General features: G+C 34.3%; 7 protein-coding genes across 7 annotated transcripts; 1 reads left to right on the top strand and 6 right to left on the bottom strand.

Moving 5' to 3' along the window:
* Positions 1-110: 110 nt before the first annotated feature.
* LOC17880182 (transcription factor TCP2) lies at positions 111-2,842 on the bottom strand. The gene is made up of 2 exons (XM_006283824.2): positions 2,721-2,842; positions 111-1,897 (listed from the first exon to the last, which is right to left on the bottom strand). The coding sequence occupies exon 2, from the start codon at positions 1,482-1,484 to the stop codon at positions 309-311; it is 1,176 nt and encodes a 391-aa protein (XP_006283886.1). The 5' UTR covers positions 1,485-1,897; positions 2,721-2,842; the 3' UTR covers positions 111-308.
* A 3,798-nt stretch (positions 2,843-6,640) lies between these two features.
* On the top strand, positions 6,641-7,236 carry LOC17877534. Its single transcript, XM_006286059.2, has one exon. The coding sequence runs from the start codon at positions 6,860-6,862 to the stop codon at positions 7,217-7,219; it is 360 nt and encodes a 119-aa protein (XP_006286121.1). The 5' UTR covers positions 6,641-6,859; the 3' UTR covers positions 7,220-7,236.
* A 53-nt stretch (positions 7,237-7,289) lies between these two features.
* On the bottom strand, positions 7,290-8,753 carry LOC17878684. Its single transcript, XM_006284748.2, has 3 exons — positions 8,521-8,753; positions 7,895-8,007; positions 7,290-7,474 (listed from the first exon to the last, which is right to left on the bottom strand). Exons 1-3 carry the CDS (start codon positions 8,645-8,647, stop codon positions 7,391-7,393), a joined length of 324 nt encoding a protein of 107 aa, XP_006284810.1. The 5' UTR covers positions 8,648-8,753; the 3' UTR covers positions 7,290-7,390.
* A 5,841-nt stretch (positions 8,754-14,594) lies between these two features.
* LOC17880438 lies at positions 14,595-15,053 on the bottom strand. The gene has a single exon (XM_006282701.2). The coding sequence runs from the start codon at positions 14,971-14,973 to the stop codon at positions 14,698-14,700; it is 276 nt and encodes a 91-aa protein (XP_006282763.1). The 5' UTR covers positions 14,974-15,053; the 3' UTR covers positions 14,595-14,697.
* A 2,569-nt stretch (positions 15,054-17,622) lies between these two features.
* Positions 17,623-18,467, bottom strand: LOC17881000 (protein DMP4). The gene has a single exon (XM_006284453.2). It carries the CDS (start codon positions 18,408-18,410, stop codon positions 17,766-17,768), a length of 645 nt encoding a protein of 214 aa, XP_006284515.1. The 5' UTR covers positions 18,411-18,467; the 3' UTR covers positions 17,623-17,765.
* Positions 18,468-19,904: 1,437 nt separating this feature from the next.
* On the bottom strand, positions 19,905-21,038 carry LOC17879580 (ras-related protein RABA1e). Its single transcript, XM_006284446.2, has 2 exons — positions 20,640-21,038; positions 19,905-20,517 (listed from the first exon to the last, which is right to left on the bottom strand). The coding sequence occupies exons 1-2, from the start codon at positions 20,858-20,860 to the stop codon at positions 20,085-20,087; spliced, it is 654 nt and encodes a 217-aa protein (XP_006284508.1). The 5' UTR covers positions 20,861-21,038; the 3' UTR covers positions 19,905-20,084.
* A 782-nt stretch (positions 21,039-21,820) lies between these two features.
* Positions 21,821-24,626, bottom strand: LOC17877443 (adenylosuccinate lyase). The gene is made up of 10 exons (XM_006283477.2): positions 24,370-24,626; positions 24,110-24,262; positions 23,749-23,964; positions 23,478-23,660; positions 23,112-23,333; positions 22,903-23,019; positions 22,671-22,814; positions 22,477-22,578; positions 22,344-22,412; positions 21,821-22,245 (listed from the first exon to the last, which is right to left on the bottom strand). The coding sequence occupies exons 1-10, from the start codon at positions 24,514-24,516 to the stop codon at positions 22,027-22,029; spliced, it is 1,572 nt and encodes a 523-aa protein (XP_006283539.1). The 5' UTR covers positions 24,517-24,626; the 3' UTR covers positions 21,821-22,026.
* Between the last annotated feature and the right edge of the window lie 227 nt (positions 24,627-24,853).

The raw sequence follows: 24,853 nt of genomic DNA, 5'->3' as shown, positions 1-24,853 counted from the left end.
AAAGGATCGCCCTATTGCCTTGACCTACCCTTTGTTCATGTATACCAAGAAACAGTATCCTTTAGTATAATAAAGATAATTAAAATAAAGCAAATGCTAAAATTGCATTAGAAAGCCAAAAACAAAATGACTATTATCACAAATACAACATTACAAAACCCAAATGATTTCGAAAGACCCTCAAAAACAAGAAACAAAACCCTAAAACAAATTTAACACACATTAACGATATTAAATCGACATTTGATTTGCTTGATTTAAACCAAAAAAAAACAAAACATACAAAATGACGAAAGATGCAAGCAGCATCAGTTCTTGCCTTTACCCTTATGGTCTGATGAGTTCCTGCATCCATTTTCATAGTAAAGCTGAAACTGGTGGTTGTGTTGGTGGTGGTGGTGGTGGTTCTCTGCAGGCAGTGCACCGAACAAGAACTGTGGACCTCCTCCTCCTCCTCCACCACCTTCTGATGCTGTTGGAAACCTATGTAGATTTGCGAGAAATGACTGATGATGGTTACTTGTTGAATTGGACTGAAGGGTCCCCCTGTTGAAACCACTGAACCCACCTCCTGATACGGCGGATACGGCAGCTCCGGCGCCGGAGGATGTCGACATGTTGAAATCTAGATTGAACGCTCCGCCGTTAGATCCTGCCGGAGATATCAAATGCTCGGGAACGAATGAAAACTCTTGATGAGGATGGTGATGGTGATGATGATCGGAGATTGACGAGAAAGGATGAGAATTTGTTGAAATCGGGAAATGGGTTTGTTGACCCGACCCGAGAATTAAACCGGAACTAAAATACTCCATCGGAGATGAAGAAGGAGCCGGAGCAGGAGCTTGAGCCATCCATTGCCGGTTTGAGTTAACCGGATCTGAACCGGAATTTAACAAATCGGTAAACGAAGTGTGGCTTTGATGATCTCTCTCTTTCGTCTCTTTAGCAGTTCTCTCTCTAGCTCTCTCTCTAGCTTTATCCCTTAGCTCCGATCTCGACAGAGACAAACCAGATGAGTTCTTGCTCGTGTCTGAATTGCTACTACAAGCAGATTTAGACAAGGAATTCGCAGCAGCAACCGACCTTGATAATGTCTGGTTCTGACTGTCGTCATCATCGGTCGGGAAATTAGCGTTGTTGAGTGAAGGAAGCTCGGAGATGGAATCTTCAGCAGCTTTGATTAACCACTCGACAGCTTTGCTCGGTTGATCGTAGCCTAACCGATCTTGAAGGTCGTAGAACTGAAGAGCGGTGGAGACTGATAACCGGACACGCCGGTCACGTGGACCTTTGGAAGTCAAGACTTTGCTGTGCCGATCTTTACCACCGGAAGCTCGAGAAACCCTAATTATCCGGGAAGAATTGTGATGCCACCGGCTTAACCGGTTTCCGTTGTTGTTGTTATCAACCACGTCGCCATTGTTATTATTCTTCATTAGATCTCCAATCATTTCATCATCATCTCCCAGCTTCGGAAACATCTCCACACAAACAATCTCATCACTACTAACCTTTTTTCTAAAAATCTTAACTTTAGGGTTTTTTCTTTTCCCCCAAATTTTAAAAATCGAAACTTTAGGGTTTTTTGGCTTGAGGATTTAAAGGAGAGAAAAAACTGGGTTTTTTTTTTGGTTTTTTTTTGGTTCTGGTTTACCCACTGTACTTTGCTGTAAGCATTGATGATGAAAACCCTCAGAGGAAAAACCCAAAAAAACAAAAAAAAAAAGATAATTAAAAAAGTTTGTAATTTAGGGTTTTTGATATTTCACCATCAAAGTCAGTAGATACAGCTTCGTTTAAGCTTTGTCTGCAGCAGCTGCTGCTGTTGTTGTTGTAGTTGGCAGAGTCATCAAAAGCACTGTCTGAAATGATATCAGCCACAACACATAAGGCCCTGCAATAAAAACCATGAAAACACAAAAACAATAATCTCTCATAAGAACAAATCTTTACATATATAAAAATATATATATGTATGTTACATCCTTATCTAACTTTTTCTCATATTCACATATATATACATATTTAAGATATCAGTTATTCTGATTCGTATTTATTCTCTACTCATTTTAGATCTGACATAATAACAACAAACAAGAACAAAAGATGAGGTTTAAAGTTAAACGATCTTAAATTAAAGAATAAGAATCAGAAGCTAGCTATGATAAACAATAATTAAGCTCTCTATAGCTTTCGGCTGAAGCGATTATCAATGGAGGGGACTTTAAAGATAAGAAGACAAAAAATGAAGAAATCGAGTTTTTATTTTTCTTTCAAAAATGGTGTTTGTTTTAAAAACTTTCTCTAAATAAAGATTAGTGTTTCTAATTATGAAAAAGAGTGTTTGTTTCTTAGTTACCAACAACACAACGGAGATTTAAATAATCTTTATAAAGGAATCATTATTAATGCTTAGTGTTTTGGATTCTATGCAGTAGCAGATCGTTGGACTCTGGATGAAACAGGTGTCAAGCTCTTGGCTTTGATTATATGAACCCAAAATAAAAAAACACAATTCAAAATGAACAAACATACACTTCTTTCTACAGTTACAAATTCTCATCAAGAAACCAAAATCATAGATCTAAAATTAGTTTTATTTTTGAATCAAAGCTGAGAGCACACACAAAATTGAGGTTTCTTGATGTGAATAAAGATCGTTTTCTTGGTTTTCTTGATAAAAATTGGAAACTTTCAAGAGAATTTGAGACACTTACAGAAACAGAGGAGCTTGTTGAGTAGGTGACTGAAGAGAGAGGGATTAGGGTTTTAGGGATTTGTAAAAACAGATGAAATCCGAGAAAATTGGAATTTTCTTTGATGGTGATTTTTTTTTTTAAAGGAGGAGTGATGATCAGATGGAGAGAGGTAGAAGAAATATTGGGGCATAAAACCGTGTCTTTGGTTTATATTTCCCTTTTTACCCCTTATAAGATGGCTTTTTCACTGAAATTGCCATGGTCCTCTACAAAATATCTGAATTTATTTATATATGGTCATCCTTAGTAATATTGTCTTTATGATTTTCAATTCGATTTCAGTTGATAAACTAGGAAAATAATGTTTAAATAATTTAGTTATTTCTTGACACACACAAAAATCAGTTAATTATATTAGTTGTTTTTTAAGCAGAAAAATTTTTATTTGTCTTTTGGCATTAAATTTTGTTTGTCTTTTGAAATCTTACATTTTATGATTTTGTAGAAAAACAATGTGAACATATAAATGCCATAGAAATGTCAGACACAAATAAATGCTTTACTATGACAAGAAAAAAAATATCATATATTATCTCAATAAAAATGTTTTTTTTTTGTCAGAATTTTGTATATTAAGTTATGGGAATTGGGAAATGAACATTTTCAAAATAGATGAGATAAGAATAAAAATCATATATATTTTATGTTTGTGATTTTCATGAATTTTTTTATTCATAGAATTAGGACTGAACATTAACACCCTTCTATCTAAATTTGTTGTACATGTAAATTGTAATGCTACGCGATAAATCTACACCATGTTTATATAATTATATGTTTCGATCATGAAAAACTTATAATTATATAAGGAAATAAATGTATTATTGCCCTAATCATAACAATACATACCTTATATTTTCCCACAATTATATAACAATGTTAATTTTTTCAAAACTTGTTATAGTCCTCCTAATGTTTCCTTGGTTTAATATAAACCATCTTGAATTTCGAATCTTAAAAAAATGATATGTATAAAGAATCCAAATTTGTTAAGATGAAGAAAAATTACGTTTGTTTTATATAAATAATATACAAATGCTGTAATCAAATCGGATCAAAGGAATTTGGTGATCTGAAAACTTTTCATTTATTGTATAGATGATCGAAAAATATATATGACTCTGGTATTTCTGTCAACTTGCTCTTCTGTAATTTGGGTATTTTCAACGAAGTTTTAATTCACATGTCGCAATCGTAATGATAACTAGAAAACAACCTCCAACATATTATACAATGATAAGTTTAACTTAACCTAATCACATTATACAAATCCTATTTTGAAGACAATGCAAATTGCAATGCAATCATCAAAGTGTAAGCACAGAATCCAAGCATATATCTAAAAACTAAACCAACTGTTTAAAAGTAGTAATAACTAAATTTACGGAGTATTCAAAGGAAGCATGAAAGTTATTCGATCACTTTATTTAAACCTTTCTATACTTCTTTTTTCCACTTCACTAATCATATTGATCAAGAATCCTTAACCCATATTTTAATAACTTATACTATGTGAAAGTGAAACCCACATCACATCACTTCGAACTCCATGGAAAAAAACACGTAGACTTAAACAAATTGTTTGCAATTTTAATAAACTAGATCTTTTATTTTTGTCATCTTAGTCAAGTGGTTATTACACACACCACATTTGATTAGCTTTAATACATATGTTTTAGTTAAATAAATGTGGTTTTAGGAAATCAATAATGGATAATTAAGAAATAAAATGATGAAAAAGGCAAAGATATGTGAGAGGAAGTGCAAGTGGTTCACGACGGGCTCGAGAGCACGTGTCGCTGTCTTAACGGACACTTGCTGACTTCTCGATCACTGTTGCCTTTACCAGACCACTGCACGTGTCTGCTTCTTGGTCACCCAAATTTCTGCTAAGTGCTAATTACTCTCTCTATTTTATCTTTTTCCTACTTACTAATTTTTTATATTTTTTTCTACTAATCCACAACTAAAAATGTAATCTAAAACTTATGACTTGGTTCTTATATGTTATTAACATTGTCAATTCTAATAAGGTTAAGGATTTTATATAATGTAGATTTGGATGTTAACAAGTTTATTTTTGCTGTTTAACTTTACGATACTACTAAATACTAATACATGTTTTTTGCTGTTTAATTTTACAGTGTTACTCATACAAGTTTTAAGATTAAGCCATCCATGTTTAAATGCCCTTTGACATGTTTATGATTTTACCTTATTGCTGTTGAATATGTTATATGCACACTGTAAAATGTAATTGCTCATATGCATATCTCTTTCGGTAACTATCACACATATATAGACATATATAAATATATATAAATATATATATATATATTAAGCGTTGAATGTGTTACATTGTATATTTGAAGAATTTGGCATGTACATAAAATATATTTTGAAACAAACTATCAAAGAAATAGTAGTAGAAAATAAGAAAATAATGGTGCATGGATCTGAATCTTTACTAGATTCGTATTGTAGTGGTACTGTTTTTGACCACAGTTGGGGTGATGTGATGTTATGATTTTATAAACAGCCTTTTTTTTAATTGCACATGTACTATTCTCTCTGGTCATAGCAACTATGTACTATTTTACTGCTCATTCCAACTATGTAATATACATACCTTTTACTGCTTTGCACAACCCAAATAAAATTACTTTTTTTTTAATCTACTTATTTTCTATCATATACAAGTTATATTTATTTTGAAAAAATGGACGGTTAAAGATGGTTAAACACACTATACTATACCCAAAGTTCTAGTTAATTAGTACTATATTTTTATGTTTAGAAGTTCTCTAGTACCAAATGAACATGTACAAATGAAATAATGTTAATCGAAGACTTGCTTCCACACGCTTCTCTTATTTTATCATACAGTTTGTATATAATTATTTCTCTAGGACAAAGACAATTCTTATGTTTGACAAAAAAAAAGGACTTCGTATGATATATCTAGATCGATGAACATAATCAATAATGAATTGACTCTTTTTTTTTTTAATCTTTATGTAGTTTGTTTATTTGGTATGAGACTTCAAATAGACTGCAAATGCAAAGTTAACTTTCACTTCTATAGATTATTTTCCTTTGAAGCTCCAAAATATTTCACTTTATGATAGTAAATTAGATGACAAGTATATTTGAGTTTTAAAGCTAATTTCGGTTTTAGCACAACCTATTTTAATATTTGGTAAACCTTCAAGCCATTGGGTCAAGTGTAGAGTGATTAAGACTTAAGCGAGAGTATATTACATTAAAATATATAAGTGAAGTTAATGTCCTTTTTTAATGGACCATTAATGAATCTAGTGGGTCATTGACTCATGATTAATTTTGTCCATTAAGGCTTCTATATGCTCTATATATGGAATAAACCCTAATTGTGATTTGAAAGATAGGTATATACCTTTCCATTATTAGATTAACTCTGATTAATTTATTATAACCCTGTTACATGTAAATCAATTTCAAACTAGTCTATGAACTAAACTTGGTTTTTATTGGTCATGTATCTTTCAGACAACAATCATGGGAGGACCACAACATACACACTCATATATATTTGTACATCATCTAATCTAAATAATATGAAAATATTTTATAGCATATTATTAAAATTATAGCATAGTTGAGGTGATTTCATAGTCATGTTTCCATCGAGGTTGAAAATTATGATTAAAGCAAACGAAAATAAAAAATGTGTTATGAATTTTAATAGTTTACTTTTCCAAAATAGTAATTTGGATCAGAATGTACTTGAGCTAAGGCCTGATGTATTTATATCGTTTTGGGCCGCCATTATCTTAGAATGGTTCAAGAGTTCAATATCAATGATAATGCAGAGTTAAGTTTAGCGACTACAGCAAAACTTTGGTTTGGTTTGTCCACCAACGTATAGACATAGTTTAGTTTCTTTCCTTTTTATATGCTGTTTAAAAGTGGAAAGTATCAAAAAATTTAGGGCCTTTCCGATAAGACTGGCTAAATAGAAGGAATCACCGGTCGTCGAGAACAGGGGAAGATATTTAAACTCATCAGCCTCCCCAGCATTTAAATCTGTACTACGAATATGGAGACAAGGTTTCCAAATGTTGCAAAAACCACCCTGCCTCTTTATCTCAGACGACAATGATCACAATAACCTCCAGTACACGAGCTTGAAAGACGTGATCTCAAGTTCCGATGGATTTGGTTCGTTGTTTTATAACAGCCAGCACTGTGTTCCTTCACAAGACGGGTTTCTCTTGTCTGAGATGGATTCTTCTAACATCGCCATTAGTAACGAGCTCGTGAAAAGAGCGGCTTCTATGTATGTTCAATCTTCTATGGTTGTCATTGCTCCTGACACGAACTGGTTTCAGAGATTCTGTTTGAAGGCTAAACATCAGGCGGTTGCTGCGATTGATTGTCTTAGACCGGTTTGCCGGATTTTCGCTCGGTCTAGTTAAGAGATGTCTTTAGAAAGGGTGATTCGAATTCTTCTTAGTAATTGTGTGAATATTGTATATACTTTAGATATATCAAATAAAAATTCAATCTTTAAACATGTTTCTTACATCACTTGTAGCATAAGAACCGATCTATGAACACCGTACCTACGTAGATTAAGCATCATACTTTTAACGCTTTTTCTTAGCTCGTTTGGAAGAGGACCTCAATATCTCTTTCCTTAGATCTTCCGTTGCTTTTGTGTCCAGAAACGGCTGCATAAAAAAAAAGAACAATATCAAACAACTTAGAACACATGAAAAGCGGTTTAGCCTGGTGCGCACCTGTTGCGCACTGCGCAGTTTTGTCATCAAGTTATACCATTTTGGTTCCAAGTATAACAATTTCAATCCCAACTTGAAAGAACCCACATTGGATTTCATACCCTTGGTGGTTCTTTGCGCTCATGCCACTTTATGGCTTCCCCGTAGTCAATTACAAAATCCCTATCCTTATTAATTCATCGTTTTCATGCTTTGATTCGTTCTAAATTCATAGAGTCGATATGCGTGATTGATGTGATATGATAAACCAGGAGTGTACTTAAATAATAATGGGTTCATTGTACAGAGAAACTATGAAAAACATGCTTAAAGTTCCCTTCACAATGAATAGATAGAAGATGGATTTCTAACCTCATCTTTTCTCTTTTGTAACTCCAGAAGTTCTCGGCAAAGAGCAAGACACTCAGTGTGGTAAGCTGCAGCCAAATCCTTAATCAAAGCTTTCCTTTTGATGATCCCAATCACTTTAAAAAAAGAATGAATTCCAAAGCATTTGGTTAGATAAATAGCTAACACAGCAAGCTGGTGACGACTCATATGAACACAACAACAACAGCAGTATAACAAGGATCTTGACATGAGTAATGATAATGTATACACACACACACACACACACAGTTCCTTGCACAATGCAGAATGAGAAATGACTAAACTTTCATGAATCTTCGTCTGATCTCTCTAAAACTAAGAAACAGAGTTACCGTTCACACCAATCGCAGCTCCAATATCTCCATAAACAAAGGAATCATAAAAGCTATTTCTCCACACTTAGTCAAATTCGTCATTATGCTATACAAAGGAGTTCAGATTAGAATTGAGAAAACAGAACAAAAATGCGAGCTTTGGGTAAGACTAACAATGGCGGAGGATAACTCAACAGTCTAATTGAGGAGAGAAAAAAATCCCCAGAAAGCGAAACCCTAGAAATCAATTTTGACGTTGTGGAAGAAAGGGAGAAAAAAAAGTAGAGGAATTACTTCGACTAGGATCGAATTTAGCAGGAGGAGTAGAGGTTTCCGGCGGTGGATCTTCGTGTTGAGGGGATGATTCCGGCGGAGAAGAAATAAGAGGTTCAGGTGGAGATCGCATCTCTTCTTCCGCCATTGAAGATGTTTCGAGTTTCTCTTTTTCCTACTGTGATCGAATTTTTTTTTTGTTGGTTTGGTTTGTATTTAAATCCCTAATTAAATTGTTATCAAAATCGCCTAATTTCCATTTTTCTCCGCTGTGATTTATTAAAAAGGTTCTTTTTTTTTTTTGTGATTTCTATAGTAGTACAGTGTTGACAAGATGTTGACTTCACTTACTTAATCTTATTTTCTTTTGTGCAAAATAAAAAATACTATATATTTCATTTGAAAAACTATTATATATAGGCATTATATATTTGATTCAAAATTTTCTTTTATTAATTTCTTTTCATGCGTTTTAAAAATCAAAATTTTCACATTTTTCATAACCATTTCTATCATTATATATAACTTTAGTAACATTTTATCTACATACAAAATTAGCAGATACAAAAAATACATATATAACTAATGAAATTTTTTGATTTATGTCTTATAAAAAATACTACATATAGCACAAAAAATACATATATAACTAATAAAAATACTATATATTTCATTTGAAAAACTATTATATATAGGCATTATATATTTTGATACAAAAAAAATACTACATATAGCACAAAAATTTATGTCTCAATCCTCACTATAATGATAATTACGTTGGAAGTAATCAATCGGGCCGTTAAATTAATTGGGCCAATTTAAGCCACTTTTGTAAATAAATAGAAACTTAACAAAAGAAAAGAAAAAAAAACGGATGTTTGAGAACAAAAAAAGAAAAAGTAAAGTTAATAAAAAGGAAAAAGTAAAGTTTCCTGATCTAATGAAAAAGAAAAGGAAACTAAGCATTATATAATGAATCTTATCGTGAGAAGAGAACGTAATTTTTCTCCGAATTTTGTTTTGCCTTCTTCTTTCTCTGTTTCGCTCGATCGTTTTGAACTCGAGTTTCTCAGAAGAAGATTGGTAAAGTAGAAGTTTTGTTGCCCTATGTTCATTGTAAGAAATCTTCCAATTCTCTTGATTTCTTAGGGTTTCTAAATTTCACTACCAGTCGTATTTTGTTTTAGTTTTTTATTTTTTATTTTGGTTTTTCGTTTTTTGTTTGAGTTTTTCGTTTTGTTTTCTTTCAAACCCAAGAGAGATCATAAGGCAAACACTCAACTAATGATGTTCTGTCAGATTTTCTTTTGGGGATATTGTCCCGTCGAGTTTGGACCGAACGATCATGACCGAAGCTGAAAAACCAATCCTTTACCCACGGCTTAACAGAATACTTCGACAGACAAGTATATTTGGGATTGGTTTCTGTTTATTGGTCTAAGATCAAGTTACCTACGGCTTAAAAAAATTATCTGTCTTTGTGACTGAGATTGGGACAAAACAATCCCTTTTACCCACGGTTTATAAAAGTCATCAGTCTTTGTGACTGAGATTTGGGAAAAATAATCAGCTTACAAAATCATTAGTCTTTGTGACCGAGATTGGATAAAAAACAATCACTTTTACCCATGGCTTATAAAAATCTGTCAGTCTTTGTGACTGAGATTGGAGAAAAATTATCACTTTTACCCATGGCTTATAAAAATCTATCAGTCTTTGTGACTGAGATTGGAGAAAAATTATCACTTTTACCCATGGCTTATAAAAATCTATCAGTTTTTGTGACTGAGATTGGAGAAAAATTATCACTTTTACCCACGGCTTTAGCAAATCATATCATCAGTCTTTGTGACTGAGATTGGGGAAAAAACAATTCCTTTTACCCATGGCTTACAAATCCTCATTCTTTGTGACTTGAGTAAAAAAAAAAAAAACAATCGGCTTACAAAATCATTAGTCTTTGTGACTGAGATTGGAAAAAACAATCCTTTTTACCCACGAATTTAACATATCATCAGTCTTTGTGACTGAGATTGGGATAAAATCAATCCCTCTGACCCACAGCTTATGAAAATCATCAGTCTTTGTGACTGAGATTGGGAAGAAAACATTCCCTTTACCCGCGGGTTTAAAAAGATCAGTAGTCTCTGTGACTAAGATTGAGAACATGAAACTTTGATTGGATCGGACACGGCTAACACTTTGGTTGGATGTAAAGTATTTTAGACAAATAAGCATAACACCTTGGTTGGATTGGTTTTAGTACCCACGGCTAACAACTTTGGTTGGACTAGTTTTCGTACCCACGGCTGAAAATATATTTTTGACAGACATTGTTAAGACAAGGAAGCAGAACAGTTTGGTTGGATTGGTTTTACTACCCACGGCTTCAAGAAACAAAATATCAGTCTCTGTGACTGAGATAGTGAAAAAAACTTTCCCTTCACCCACGGCTTAAGAAATTTATGAGTCTCTGTGACTAAAATTGGGAAATATATACCTTGGCTGGATCTTGGATGTGAAGTCTTTTAGACAAAGAAGCACAACACTTTGGTTGTATAAGAGAGAACACATTCTCTACATTCATAGGTTGGATAGGTTTTAGTTACCCATAACTTAAAAAAATCATCAGCCTGTGTGACTGAGGCTGGTCCCTATACCTAATACTTGAAAAAATCATTAGTTTGTGACTGTGGTTGGGAAACATAACACTTTGGTTGGATGTTAAGTCTTTTGGAAAAAGAAGCTGAACGTGTTGGTTGGATTGGTTTTAGTTAAATATGGCTTATAAAATCATCAGTCTGTGTGACTGAGTATGAGAAAAAACAATCACTTTACCCTCTTGCTTTAAAAAGTCACTAGTCTCTTGTGACTAAGATTGGGAAAAATCATTTCCTTTACGAGGGTTGAAACAAAACATAAGTCTCTGTGACTGAGATTGGGAAACATATACTTTGGTTGGATTGGATTTAGTACCCAGAGGTAACACATTGGTAGTTTGGTTGGACTAACACTTTTGGGAAACATAACACTTTGGTTGGATGTGAAGTCATTTAGAAAAAGAAGCAAAAACATGTTGGTTGGATTGGTTTTAGTTACCATGGCTTATAAAAATCATCAGTCTGTGTGATTGAATATGGGAAAAAACAATCCCTTTACCCAGTAGCTTAAAAAAGTCACCAGTCTCATGTGACTAAGATTGGGAAAATTCATTCCCTTCACGAGGGCTGAAACAAAACATCTGTCTCTGTGACTGAGATGGCGAAAAGAACAATCCCTTCCGGCTTCACCCACGAGTTTAAAAATTATCAGCCTCTGTGACTGAGACTGGGAAACATATACTTTGGTTAGATTGGGTTTAGTACCCCACGACTAACACTCTGGTAGTTTGGTTGGATTGCGTTTAGTACCCACGGCTAACAACTATGGTTGGACTGGTTTTTGCACCCACGGCTGAAAATATTTTTTTTGACAAAAAGACATTGTTAAGACAAAGAAACAAACCAGTTTGGTTGGATTAGTTTTACTACCCACGGCTCAAAGAAACAAAATATCAGTCTTGGTGACTGAGATGGCGAAAAAACATTCCCTTCACCCACGGCACTTACAAAAGTTATCAGTCTCTGTGACTGATATTGGGAAACATACACATTGGTTGAATTGGCTTTAGTAACTTGTACCCACGCCTAACACTTTGGTTGGATGTTAAGTCTTTTAGACAAAGAAGCAAACAACTATGGTTGGATTGGTTTTAGTACCCACGGCTAACAAGTAACAACTATGGTTGGATAGGTTAAAAATATCTTTTGGACAAAAACATTGTTAAGACAAAGAAGCAGAACAGGTTTTGGTTGGATTGGTTTTACTACCCTTGGCTTAAAGAAACATAACATGTTGGTAGGGTTGGTTTTAGTAGTACCCACCCACGGCTGAAAATAATCTTTTGACAAAGACATTGTTAAGACATAAATACAACACTTTGGTTGGACTGGTTTTACTACCCACAGCTTAAAGAAACATAACACTTTGGTTGGGTTGGTTCTAGTTACCCACGACTTAAAAAAATCATCAGTCTTTGTGACTGAGATTGGGAAATAAACATTACCTTACCCACGGCGTACGAAACAAAAAAACATAAGTCTTTGTGACTGAAATTGAGAAAAAAATCACAATCTCTTTTACCTAAGGCTTAAACAAAACATCAGTCTCTGTGACTAAGATTGCGAAAAAAATCTCCCTTTAGAGACGGATTAAAATTTACAAGAATCATTAGTCTTTCTGACTGAGATAGGAAAACACAACCCTTTGGTGGGAGTGGCTTTAATGCCCACGGATAACACTTTGGTTCTTAAAAAAACCAAAGACTGAGATTTAGAAATAAAAATTCCAAATATCCACGGCTTTAAACATCATCAGTGTTTAGACAGAAACTGAGATTGGAAAAAAAAACACGATCCATTACATGGGAAAAAAACATCATTATTCTTTAGACAGAGACATTGTTAAGTCTTTAGTCTTTTAGACGGAGAAACAGATCACAGGTATGTGGTCTTCTAAACAGATCACAAATACTCCAGAGGCGATTCAACCAAAATGTAGCAGACTTCTGTAACAATCACAGGTATGTGGTCTTCTAAACCTTTTCTTTTCTCTTCTTTTTTTCTTTTCTTTTTTGATAATTGTGGTTAGGTATGAAATTATTCGCATGTTAAGTTATTGACGTATATACTTGAGTTGAGAACAAATTCAGATTTCTGCTTGAAAACTGCTTAGGTTCTCAGTGACTTGTATTTGCTAACCTTGAATGGTAATAGATTCTACAATAGATTTTGGATTTTGTTTTTCAAAAACCCAATTTTTCTCCATTCAAGATTTTAGACTAAATAGATTCCCTAAAAAATAGGGAAACTAGTTTTTAAGTTTTCTTAACAATTTTTAATAGAAACCAAAATCCACATAGTATTTGAGATTTTAAGAAAATACTAACGACACTTCTCATTTTTTTTCTTTCTATTATGTATAAAAAATAAAAATAAAACCAAAAAATAATATCTATTACAAAAACTAAAAACCTAAAAATCAAAAACCAAAAGCTAAAAACCAAAAATCATAATCTAAAAACTATTTAAAAACCAACAACCATTCATGGCCACACTTATAAATAGCACAATTTGTTTATTCTGGTATCTATACATATGTTCTACTTTCTACTTCTCTAGAACCTCAAAAATTAGCCACAAGAATTAATTTTAAGAGATTACTAACGTCGTTGTCTTTGGATATTGACATTTTTCCGCACATTTTTATAACCTTAAAAAAGGTCTTATAATCTTCTCTATATATAAGCTCTTTCTTTGTTCTCTCACCCACTAATTAGACAACCAAAAACTTTCGATAACTCCTTAATCTTCTTTCCTCTGCACATTTAAAGACAAAGCTTGTTCTTTCAATAACGGAAATACTAAAAACCGCAACCATGGCCAATGAAATGAGGTTCATTCAAACATGGGGAGAGGTAGCACCTTCACTATCCCATCGGATTCAGCAAAGACGATTATCGAAAACGAAAAGCATCTCGCAACCTAAACTGGAAACGATATTTGAAGAAGGATATGACAGTTTTGCGGTCAAGGCCCCCAAAAGAATTGTGATATTTCTTCCTCTTCTACTCTCAATGAGTTTGTACTTTGTGTTTTACAAGATTATGATCAAAGACTATTGATTGCTTCTTTGATTTGTGTAATTTGGATGTGTTGTTCATAACAATACCTATCCATGATTTTAGGTACAAAAAAAAAACAGAGTTAAAACTTGAAAGACCCGGGTTTATTCTTACAAGAACATGTGTTTTGCTTTGCATATCATAGGTCTAAAAATAATTTAAACCATGTTGTGAAGAGTTATATTTGGCAACGACTTATAATTCATGGGCATTATTATTTGATACTATCTAGTTTTGTTGATTTATGGGACGTGTTTTTGCATATGAATTCATTTGTCAATACCTCGCGAGCTGTGTTAATTAGTAATGTCCTATTGGTAAAAAACCAGAAGTACTAAGAGCATAAAACACATTTCTATTCGTGAATCAAATAAACAAATTAACACTATGGATTGAAACAAAGACATAAGTTTATAGAAAACTCTTCTGCTAATACATATAGTTATATTAAAATACATATGTATATATGTATATGTTCAAGAAAATCGAACAACACGATCTTGTCTACACAACAAAACACAAGATACAGCGGATATGATTGCTGGGACAAGAAGAAGCAAACGATGTCCTTGTCCTACGGCGATGACTCTGCTGTAGTGTGGATCTTGATGATTAAAACTATCGTCGGACCTTTCTTCGAAAATGGTCTCTAGTGTCGGAGACATTGAACATGTCCGGCGAGAAATAACCGGCGCCGGCGCCATTTCAGCTCTAGATAAGAATCTCCGTCTTACGATTTCTGATCTAACCATGATGGAACCTCGATCTTTTTCTAGCTAGTTTCTCTTTCGTTCTTTGAAAAAATGTTTACAGAGAGGAAAAGTCTTGAAAGTGTTGGGATTTCTAATTAAGTTTCATTGGTGAATTCTTGGTGGGTATATATAGAGAGAGTTTAATACACGGCGACAAACCAAAAAAGAAAAAACACGGTTTCAATTTGTTTGGGAAATAAAAAGAAACAGGTCACAGGTGGATGAACGGTTGTCTTTGGTCCAAGTTGACTGAATGTTCTGTAACCACACACGTACCGTACGTGACTAGTTTTTGATATAGACAAAATTAGCGATCTTACAAGTAACGACAAAATTTTCTCTATGATTTGTTGTTGATGCGTAGAAACAAACCACACATTTCTCATCAAATATCTTTCGGATATTTATGTAATCAAAGATCTTTACTAATATATATGCCTCTTGTTTTGAACTATGATTTTTTACTTTAATAAAGATGTTCAGTCTAATTAAACTGTGGAACTAATTAAAAGTTAGATTAGGATGTTCAGTGTACCCACAACTTGTGTAACTTATAGTGCATGCTTTTCATATTACATGTTGCTTAAACTATATATTAAAAGAAAAATAAAATAAAAATAAAATCAGTCAGCCAACTATATATTAAAAGACATAGTACTATATATTTAGAAAAAGTTATAATAATTCAGTTATAGTCAGTACTCAACTTACAATAGTTTCTTTTCTTTTTTTCAAAAGAAATAATAAAAAGCTAATTATAGTATCTATCACTGATACTTCAAAAAATATATCATAATTATGTCGGTCCAAATATACCCTAAATATTATCTGAAATCTTTCAAGTTGGATCTAAAAAGGTATTAACATTATAAAAAGAAAAAGAAAATCTAAAAATATTAAAAATAATCTCACCACTTGAGTTTATGAGAATACGACGTGAGAAGAAGAAAGAAGAAATATCGGAGAACTATAGACCGTACGAACGAACAGTGGAAGTAGAGATACGTAGAGTACTAGAGTTTCCAAGTATCGAGACCAAATTAAGCTTTACAAGTCTTGTTTGGTTAGCTGTATCTCTACGTGTACCAGACACTCACACACGACACGAGACTTGTTGCGAGATATTCGTTTAAAGTTTGTCTTGTCAACATTCAATCTCTTTTACAACTTCTAGAAGCTAACTATCTTCTTTTCATTCTATTTTCTAAACAAATAACTCCCTTTTTAAGTGAATTTTGAGAAGGAAGGACAGAAGAAGAGAAGAAAATAAGTCAACCGCTGTGGAGTACAGTTAAAGTTTAATGGGCTCAGTGATTGGGTTCTTAGTGGGCTTTCGTTAGCTCATTTACCCGACGATGTCTATAAGCCTATAAGTATCAATAAAATAGACATTAGGACACCAATTCGAACCTGGTCAAGGTGGTTGAGGCTCAGCTGAGCACGACTCCCACCAGGGTTCGAGCAATATTGGTACCCAAGTTGGCTTCATCCGAGCATCATATGCCTCGAGAACCTTCTACTGTCCGAGCATCATTGCTCGTGAAACTTCTACCGTCCTCCGAGCACTAAGCCTCGAGGATGGTCTACTAAGCCGCCTCCGGGCGCATCTTCTTCCCGTAGTGGAATGTAAACCTTCCCAGTTTAATCTGGAGCGCCCTTTCTCCCGAGGTTGACTCAAACTCCTCGTCGGATGTTGTCGTCTTCCACCGCTGTGGTTGGATAGACCTAAATGAGGTAATCTAAATTACCTCTCTTTTGTTTTTCTTTTGCCTTTCTCTACATGATTGAACTCTGAAATCGTTATTCATCTCTCCATTTTTATCCACTAGATTCCAATCAAAGAACTCTGAAAGTTCTTTAGAAAATAAAAAACCCAGATCAGACAATCATACGGTGTTGACGACGATGCAATCCTCGAACCCGAATTGTTGTTTCTGGTTTGTAAAACTAATTAAAGAACCGATGTAATAAACCGGGACCCTGTTATATCTTTTTTTTTTTTTTGGACAAAGGAACCTGTTATATCTAAATTACCTCTCTTTTTAGTTAATTATTAGTGATGATTACAGAATTTACAACTGTGAAATCATGAATCTTTAGAAAAACCCATAACTGAATCTGTTTTCCAGGAAACAGAGATTTGAAATATGTCGAAGAAGACAATAGAGATTCAAGAGACTGTGTCACAAAACCAAGAGTAAACCAAAACCCACAAGAACGAACACTCTACTCTCGTCGAACAACATTAAAAAAAAACAACACACTGATCTCGAATTAATGATGGCTTGATGAGTAAGATGCTAATGCATCAATCGATAACCTTGAATCGTTTCTGATTTAGCAAACTAGCCTAAACCGGATTCTTAGGTTACTCTACTTATTTCCCTTGGTCAAATTAGTACAATTTAATTAAAGATTAGGACACTAATTCAATACTTTCCTAGTGGTTGTGTCACCTAACAAGTCTCACACACTAGGGTTCCAATGGGTACTTCGTCGGCAGAGTTAATCCTCTGCTTTAAATTTAAACTGTGCAATGTGCAACTAGATAATTCAATCGGTTGTTCAAACTCATCACACCACCACCTAGTGGCAGATGTCTTGAGGTAATCTTAATTACCTCTCTTTTATTGCTTTTTTGATTCACTATTATAGCAACAATACCGTACCCTTTATATTATTAGCTTGAATACAAGAAACAGTATAGGAGAAGTCTCTTTCAAGAGATCATCAAAGAGAATCTTGAATCACACACAAGTTACATCGATAGATCAAAGTTACAAGTAATCAAATCATTTGCTAGAAAGTGGGAAACCAATTCCGTTGCGTGTTGTAGGAAATGTTGCAAACAACATACTACAAAACACTCCTACGCCTACAGGCAACGCGGTGAGAACCTCCAACGCTTCAGCTGACGGTGCTGGAAAGAAACAGTTCACAGCGTTCCGGTCGAATAAAACCACGGCGCCAAACACGAAAAATGACATGAAGGCGTGAACAAAATCTATGAACCTTAGCTTGTATCTCTTAGATAGTTCTTGAGGAAGAGTCGTGGATCCATCGATGATCCAAAACCCGTGGAACGTTGCGAATCCGTAGCAAATAGTGCCGTTTTTGTCTTTGTAAGAATCCGTGAAGCTGTATATGAAGCAAGAGAATCCACATATTGCTACTAGAGTCGATGTCATGATCTTGCTCACTAAATCGCATTGACCGCCGTTTGAGAAAATTGGCGATAAGAGCTGAAACGCGAGAACGGTCCCTGTTGGTAAGAGATTAGCTAAATGAGCAGTGGTTTGGAACGTTTGACCTATTGCCTTTTGTATCCATGTTGTTCTTTCTATATCAGGAAAGTCTTTGTCTTGTTCAAGAAGTGGCTTTTTGATCTCTTCTTCTTTTGTACTCTTTTGATGATCTTCATCAACTTTGATCTCCATATCTGTCTCTGAAGTTGCTTTTCTTTGTCTCTATGTTTGTCTCTGATTCTTAGGAAATGATTTGATGTAAGAAAGAATGATGAGGAAATCTAAAAGTAGAGGATATATAATGAGAGAGCAACGTGAGAGAAAAAAAAAAAAAAAGAAGCTTTACACTTTTCTTATTCCTTGCAAGTAACCTTTGAGACCAAACCAAAGTCTTTGTTTAAGTGAAGCATGTTCTTTCCACACTTTTGTTTAATTAAAAGGGGATTATACTTATTCTTGTTTTAATATAATCATACGTTTTTTTAACATCTAAATTTCATATGAACAATTCTCCTCCATGTCGTTTACTAAATCTTTTTGTTTTTGTTTCTGGGTGTGTAATGTATTTCAAAATTCGTAAATTACAATCTAGTGGGATTATTATAACATCATTTCTGTAATCGTTTAAATTAATTAACATTGATATCGAGCATGCATGTATACTCGGTTTTAAAGTGGTTGATAAACATTATCTTCGTAAAATTTATAAAAATATGACTAATCCGTCGTGGAGGTCAAGTAAGGTCTAACAAATAGAATAAGTAATTTATATTAATTGGGTAATCATATGTTGAATTAACGTAAAGTGCTTAGTCAACCCACGAGTTTTCGTTTCTTTTCACCTTGATGGTTCCTTTTACAAGAATCTTTATTTAGATATAATAATTATATCATCATTTTTAACCCAAAAAAAAAAAAATTATATCATCATTTTAATTGTTAAATTACGAAATATCATGCATTGAGACCTGCACGTTAGACATTTCGGTTATAAAAAAAATTCAAAATAATTTTCTAAGAACGTAAAGAAAAAAAAAGGGAGAGGAAAAGCTCAAAAGTTAGGTCTTTAGTAACGGTTTCGTATTGATATGATTTTAATCGTTGCTTGGTGATTCTCTTTGGTGCATTGCTCTCATTTCTTCGGTAATAAACAACTATCATAGCTCATGATTTTAGTAAATAAATGATCATATTCGCATGAATATTATGATGATTGTCAAGTGCACGAAACAATAAACATCCTGAGACTTGGAAGGAAAGATCTTGTCATACTTAATTTGGACGGTGGACCTAACTTGCTTCCGTGTGGAAAAAGGTATACTTCTACTACCTTCTTCTTTGCTTTTGGGTTTGTGGTAAGTTTTAGATTTCCTTTGTGCTCTTCTTCCACTTTGATTTCTGTTCATAAATAACTTAATATTTCTCTTAGTCCATTCATTGTTATTACTTATTAGGACAATTATAACACACACACACCATAAACTACCTCCCTAATTCGTCATTAATACGTTTTACACCCAAATTAACATGTTTACGGGTGGACATGCATATTTGATATTTCGAATAAATTTTTATAGGTTTGGTTAACCGAATTTGATTCTGTAAGAACAATATAACTGAACTCTTAAGTAGTATTAGTTTGCGTGGTTCAATTTAATTGATTCGGTTCAAACGTTTATCGCCCTATTCACGACTAAAACGAACTTATTAAGCAGACCAAGTCTTGTCCAGTCTCATACAAATTTCGGTTTGTATTGTAAAACCAAACCGGTCTGATTTCCCAAAAAAGTCAGATACAACAAATCCAAATTCAAAACCAAAACCTTCTTCCAAAAAAGACAGTTTACAAAAACAAGAACAATAATCTCAACCTGAGCAACAGCCAGAGGATTTAACAGCGGTAACATCATCCTTGTTTCCGATATCAATGGTCTGTCCTTTAGGTAAAGACATCGGATCTCCAGTACCATCAAGTGCTTTACGGCTCATTACACGATAGATCTGAGTCAATACATGAGTGAAAGCTTGCTCGACGTTTGTAGCATCCAAAGCAGAAGTTTCCATGAAGAACATGTTCTCTCTCTCAGAAAACGCTCTAGCTTCGTCTGTAGGGACTGCGCGAAGGTGGCGAAGATCGGCTTTGTTTCCAACAAGCATGATCACAACGTTTGCATCGGTATGGTCACGAAGCTCCTTGAGCCATCTTTCAACGTTTTCAAACGTTATGTGTCGGGTTATGTCGTATACTAGAAGTGCCCCCACTGCTCCTCTGTAGTATGCACTCGTGATTGCTCTGTATCTGTATCACAACAAAACGAAATTGCTCAAAAACAGAGCCGTAGAAACAGAGTATAACTAAAATATAGATAAAGAAAGAAACAGAGCGGAAGATAAAACAGAGAAGTCTCGAGGATTTGTTACCTCTCTTGACCGGCCGTGTCCCAAAGCTGAGCTTTAATGATTTTCTCGTCGACATGAACGCTTCTTGTGGCGAACTCTACGCCGATAGTTGACTTTGACTCGATGCTGAATTCGTTTCTTGTGAATCGAGACAAAAGGTTTGATTTCCCGACGCCGGAGTCTCCGATCAAGACTAGTTTAAAGAGGTAATCATAGTCGTCGTCGGCTCTGTACGCTCCCATTATTCCGAGATCTTTTGATCGGAGTAACAAATATTGAAGAAGAATTCAGAGAGATGTCGTAAGATCTTATGAAATGGATGATGTGTTTGTTGTGTTTTGTAATGAACTGAAACAATGGTAGTGGGTAACGACGAAACCTTATTGGTTTTGTTTGTCTTTAAACAATAAGATTAATAAATTTGGGATTCAATGATTTGTAATTATTATATGCAATGACTAAGCATATGCATATATGTTTTTGAAAGTCTTTGGAAAGATTAGAGAACAAAGATGTTTGACTAAATCTTCGAGTTTATGGCCGCCATGAACTAGTAAACGCAGAACAAAACACTTGCAGGAATAAATAACATATAATTTATTTCTTAAATTCAGTTTATTGTTATTTTCAAATGAAATCACTAGGAAACTATTCAAGAAATAAAGACGATAGCAATGTGTAGGAAGATAACTAGGAAAAGTTATGCATTTGGCATTTTTCTCATGATTTTGTCAATTTGTGTTTTAACTTTTTGAGTTGTTGTATATGATAATATGACACTTAGTATGAGAGACACGTTTTTAGACCTTTAATTAGTTTAATGTCTAGAGATTTATCATACCAACTATAAAGGAACACTAGTAATGTATTTTTTGAGAAAACTACATAGCTAGGTGCCTAGGTCTAGTAACATTTATTTTAGACATAAAAATATGTGTCAGTGCATGTAAATGTTAGCTATAAATAGAATTACTTAATTGACTAACAATATTTTCACAATTAGTTTTCTGGTATATGTTATTTGACTAGATTTTGATAAATAACACTTGGTTATAAAAAACAAAAACCACTCAAATTGAAAGAAAAAAAAATCAACTTGTGAACTCTTTATTATTTGACTATAATGTAATTAGTTTCATTATATGACCTGTTTAACTACCAAATTTAATATTGGTTTGAGAATCATTGACCACACCTTATAATTCAAGAGATAAAAAAAGAGAGGTTGTGATTCATTTGGTAATGGTCAAAAACCTAAAGAGGAAAAAAATAACATAACAATACAAGATTTTTCTCAACATTGTAAAATGTATAAGCCATCGATCTATAAATTGACTTTCTTCTACTATCGGATTTGGAAAAGAATAGCATAATACAAGAGCACAATCTACCACCGATTCGATCTTCATCAATGTCCCAAATGCACAGCTTCATCCACGGCCAGCGCCAATGCAGCAGCAGCGCCAACATATGTGTGTGGAGTTAGCTCCAAAAGTTGGTCTTTTGCTTCTTCAGGCAGATCCAAACCTTTGATAAACTTTCTAATGCTTTCTTCATTCACAGCTTTTCCTCTTGTTAGTTCCTTCAGCTTCTCATACGGCTCTGGAACACCGTATCTCCTCATCACCTTTTTTTGATACCATAACAATTTCGTGACTATAATAATTCAGCAATACATAGAATAACTTAAATTGATATCAAAGACTATAAAGTTAAGAAATTTACAGTCTGTATCGGTTCAGCAAGGACTTCCCAAGTATCATCCAAATCTTCTTTCAACCGAACTTCATTAACCTATATCAAGAACATTCTTAGTTTCTGACAAGTGGAACGAATCTTAGGGATACGGTAACAATACCTGAAGCTTCCCGATTCCCTGAATCGCGCTCTTGTAAGCGAGAAGGGAGTGTCCTAAAGCTCCACCCATGTTTCTCAAGACAGTTGAATCGGTTAAATCACGCTGCAGATTGTACATTTAATCTTCAGGGTTATTTGTACATTAGTGTTAGAAAATATACTGGAGACACTTGATATGAAAAAAATTGGTCAGACCTGCATTCGTGAAATGGGAAGCTTCATGCTGAGAAAAGCAAGCTGTGCATTTGCTATACCTAGATTCCCTTCGCTGTTCTCAAAGTCAATAGGATTCACTTTGTGAGGCATTGTCGATGATCCGATTTCACCCGCTTTAGTTGTCTGCATCAAAATTTCAAACAATGAGACAATTTTCCCTTTCTCATTCAAATAATTCGACATATTTTATTTATCATTTATTAATACTTGCCTGCTTAAAGTACCCTGCAGATATGTAGCTCCATATATCTCTGTCAAAGTCGATTACGATATTGTTGAATTGGCTAATTGTATTAAAAAGTCTAGCCATATAGTCATGGGGTTCAATCTGCAAAACCCACGAGAACAATCAATGAAGAACTATATAAATGCGACAAAAAATCCTCCACTAGGAAAATCTGATCAAGAGAAACTATATACCTGTGTCACGTATGGGTTGAATGTTAATCCGAGAGAAGTAACAAACTCCTCTGCAACATGAGGCCAGTCGATATTAGAATATGCGGATATATGGGCATTGTAGTTCCCAACAGCACCCGCAAATTTCCCCTTAATCTTAGTTTCTGAAAGATATCTCCTTTCTTCGCTCAACCTCACAGCAAATATCGCCATTTCCTTACCCAAGGTTGTAGGAGAAGCTGGCTACATTATAATTCATAGAAAAACAAAATCCAAAGAGATTGACAGAATCAAAATCATGACTAGTGCTTTAACATAGTGATAGACAGAACCGAAACTGAAAAAGCGGAAAGATAAATTGGTAAAAGTCTTCTCTTTTGACATTACCTGCCCATGAGTATGTGAAAGCATCGGGACATACGCAAAACTTTTAGCCATCAAAGAGATTGACTTAATCAGCTCGTCCATGGTAGGAAGTATAACCGAACTAAGTGCTTCTCGAAGCATCAAAGCATGGGAAAGATTGTTGATGTCCTCAGACGTACAAGCAAAATGGAAAAACTCAAGAACCTAATTGATTGAAAGACGAGAGAATTAGTCAAAGGCATCAAAGCATCCAAACCCTAAGAACCTAAGAGTGAGAGATAAGTTTCAAAACCTTAGCAATCTCTGGATGTGAGTCACACTTTTGTTTCAAGAAATACTCCACTGCTTTCACATCGTGATTTGTTACTCTCTCAATCTTCTTAACTTCCAACGCATCATCCAAGCTAAATCCATCGATGATGCCTTGCAAGTACTTCTGAGCTTCTTTGCTAAAGCTTGGAACTTCAGTGACTTCAGGAATATTTGAAAGCTTAAGAAGCCATTTGATCTAGCACATATATACAAAAACATCAACGATTTTGGCAAATGGGTGCTTTAGAACACTAAACTAGTACAATCTTGTCAATCAATGAATCATAACATAAATCTCCACTTGGAGAGTAACAACAACAGCTAATGTCAAATGGAAATACCTCGACAAGTACTCTGAAATAGATCAACCCAAACTCGCTCATCGAAGAAGCCAATTCCTTAACTTTTCCCCAATAACGTCCATCCAAAGGCGATAATGCAGTTAAATTCGACATCTCCATGACTCTGGAACTATCCCCAGCCATTGCTATCACCTAAAGTATAGCCATTTGCAGCCAATTCGTATCGGAAAACATCAGATTACAGCTTCTCAGCATAAACCCACAAACAAAAATTCAGCTTGGAACTAGAAAAGGTTTACCTTTCTTGAAGTGGTTAGCTTGAGAGAATCAGTAGACGAGACAGAGAACGAAACTCTCGGAGCCAAGCAGAGCGATTTTGAAGGGTTTAAGAGACTTCTTGTGGCTGTTAGCCCGAAACATGGGATTTTAGTGTTGGTTAAAGCCATTGAAGAAAACAATTGATAAACCCTAGATTCCAGAATCCAAGCTTTAGAAGTGAGTGAGTGAGTTGTGGTGGATGCTTGGCGTAAATGTACCGCCGATCAATTAGTATTTTAGGGTTTTAGGAGAATCCGATTAGAAAACACAGCTGCGCATTTCTATTCTCTACTTAAATTCCAAATTTACCCTCCTGTTGTCCCATACTTGGATCAGTTTCTTTGGCCACAAAACAAAAACTGAAAACAGTAAAAAAAAGATGTTTGGAAATCACATAAAACAATACTCATGTGTTGATTGTCAACAAATATACATACGAACAAATTTACAAGAATTGATTGTTAT

This window comes from Capsella rubella, unplaced genomic scaffold, assembly GCF_000375325.1.
Source record: "Capsella rubella cultivar Monte Gargano unplaced genomic scaffold, Caprub1_0 scaffold_7, whole genome shotgun sequence".
NCBI classification, from domain to species: Eukaryota; Viridiplantae; Streptophyta; class Magnoliopsida; order Brassicales; family Brassicaceae; genus Capsella; species Capsella rubella.
This window is presented reverse-complemented; position numbering and strand designations above follow the sequence as displayed.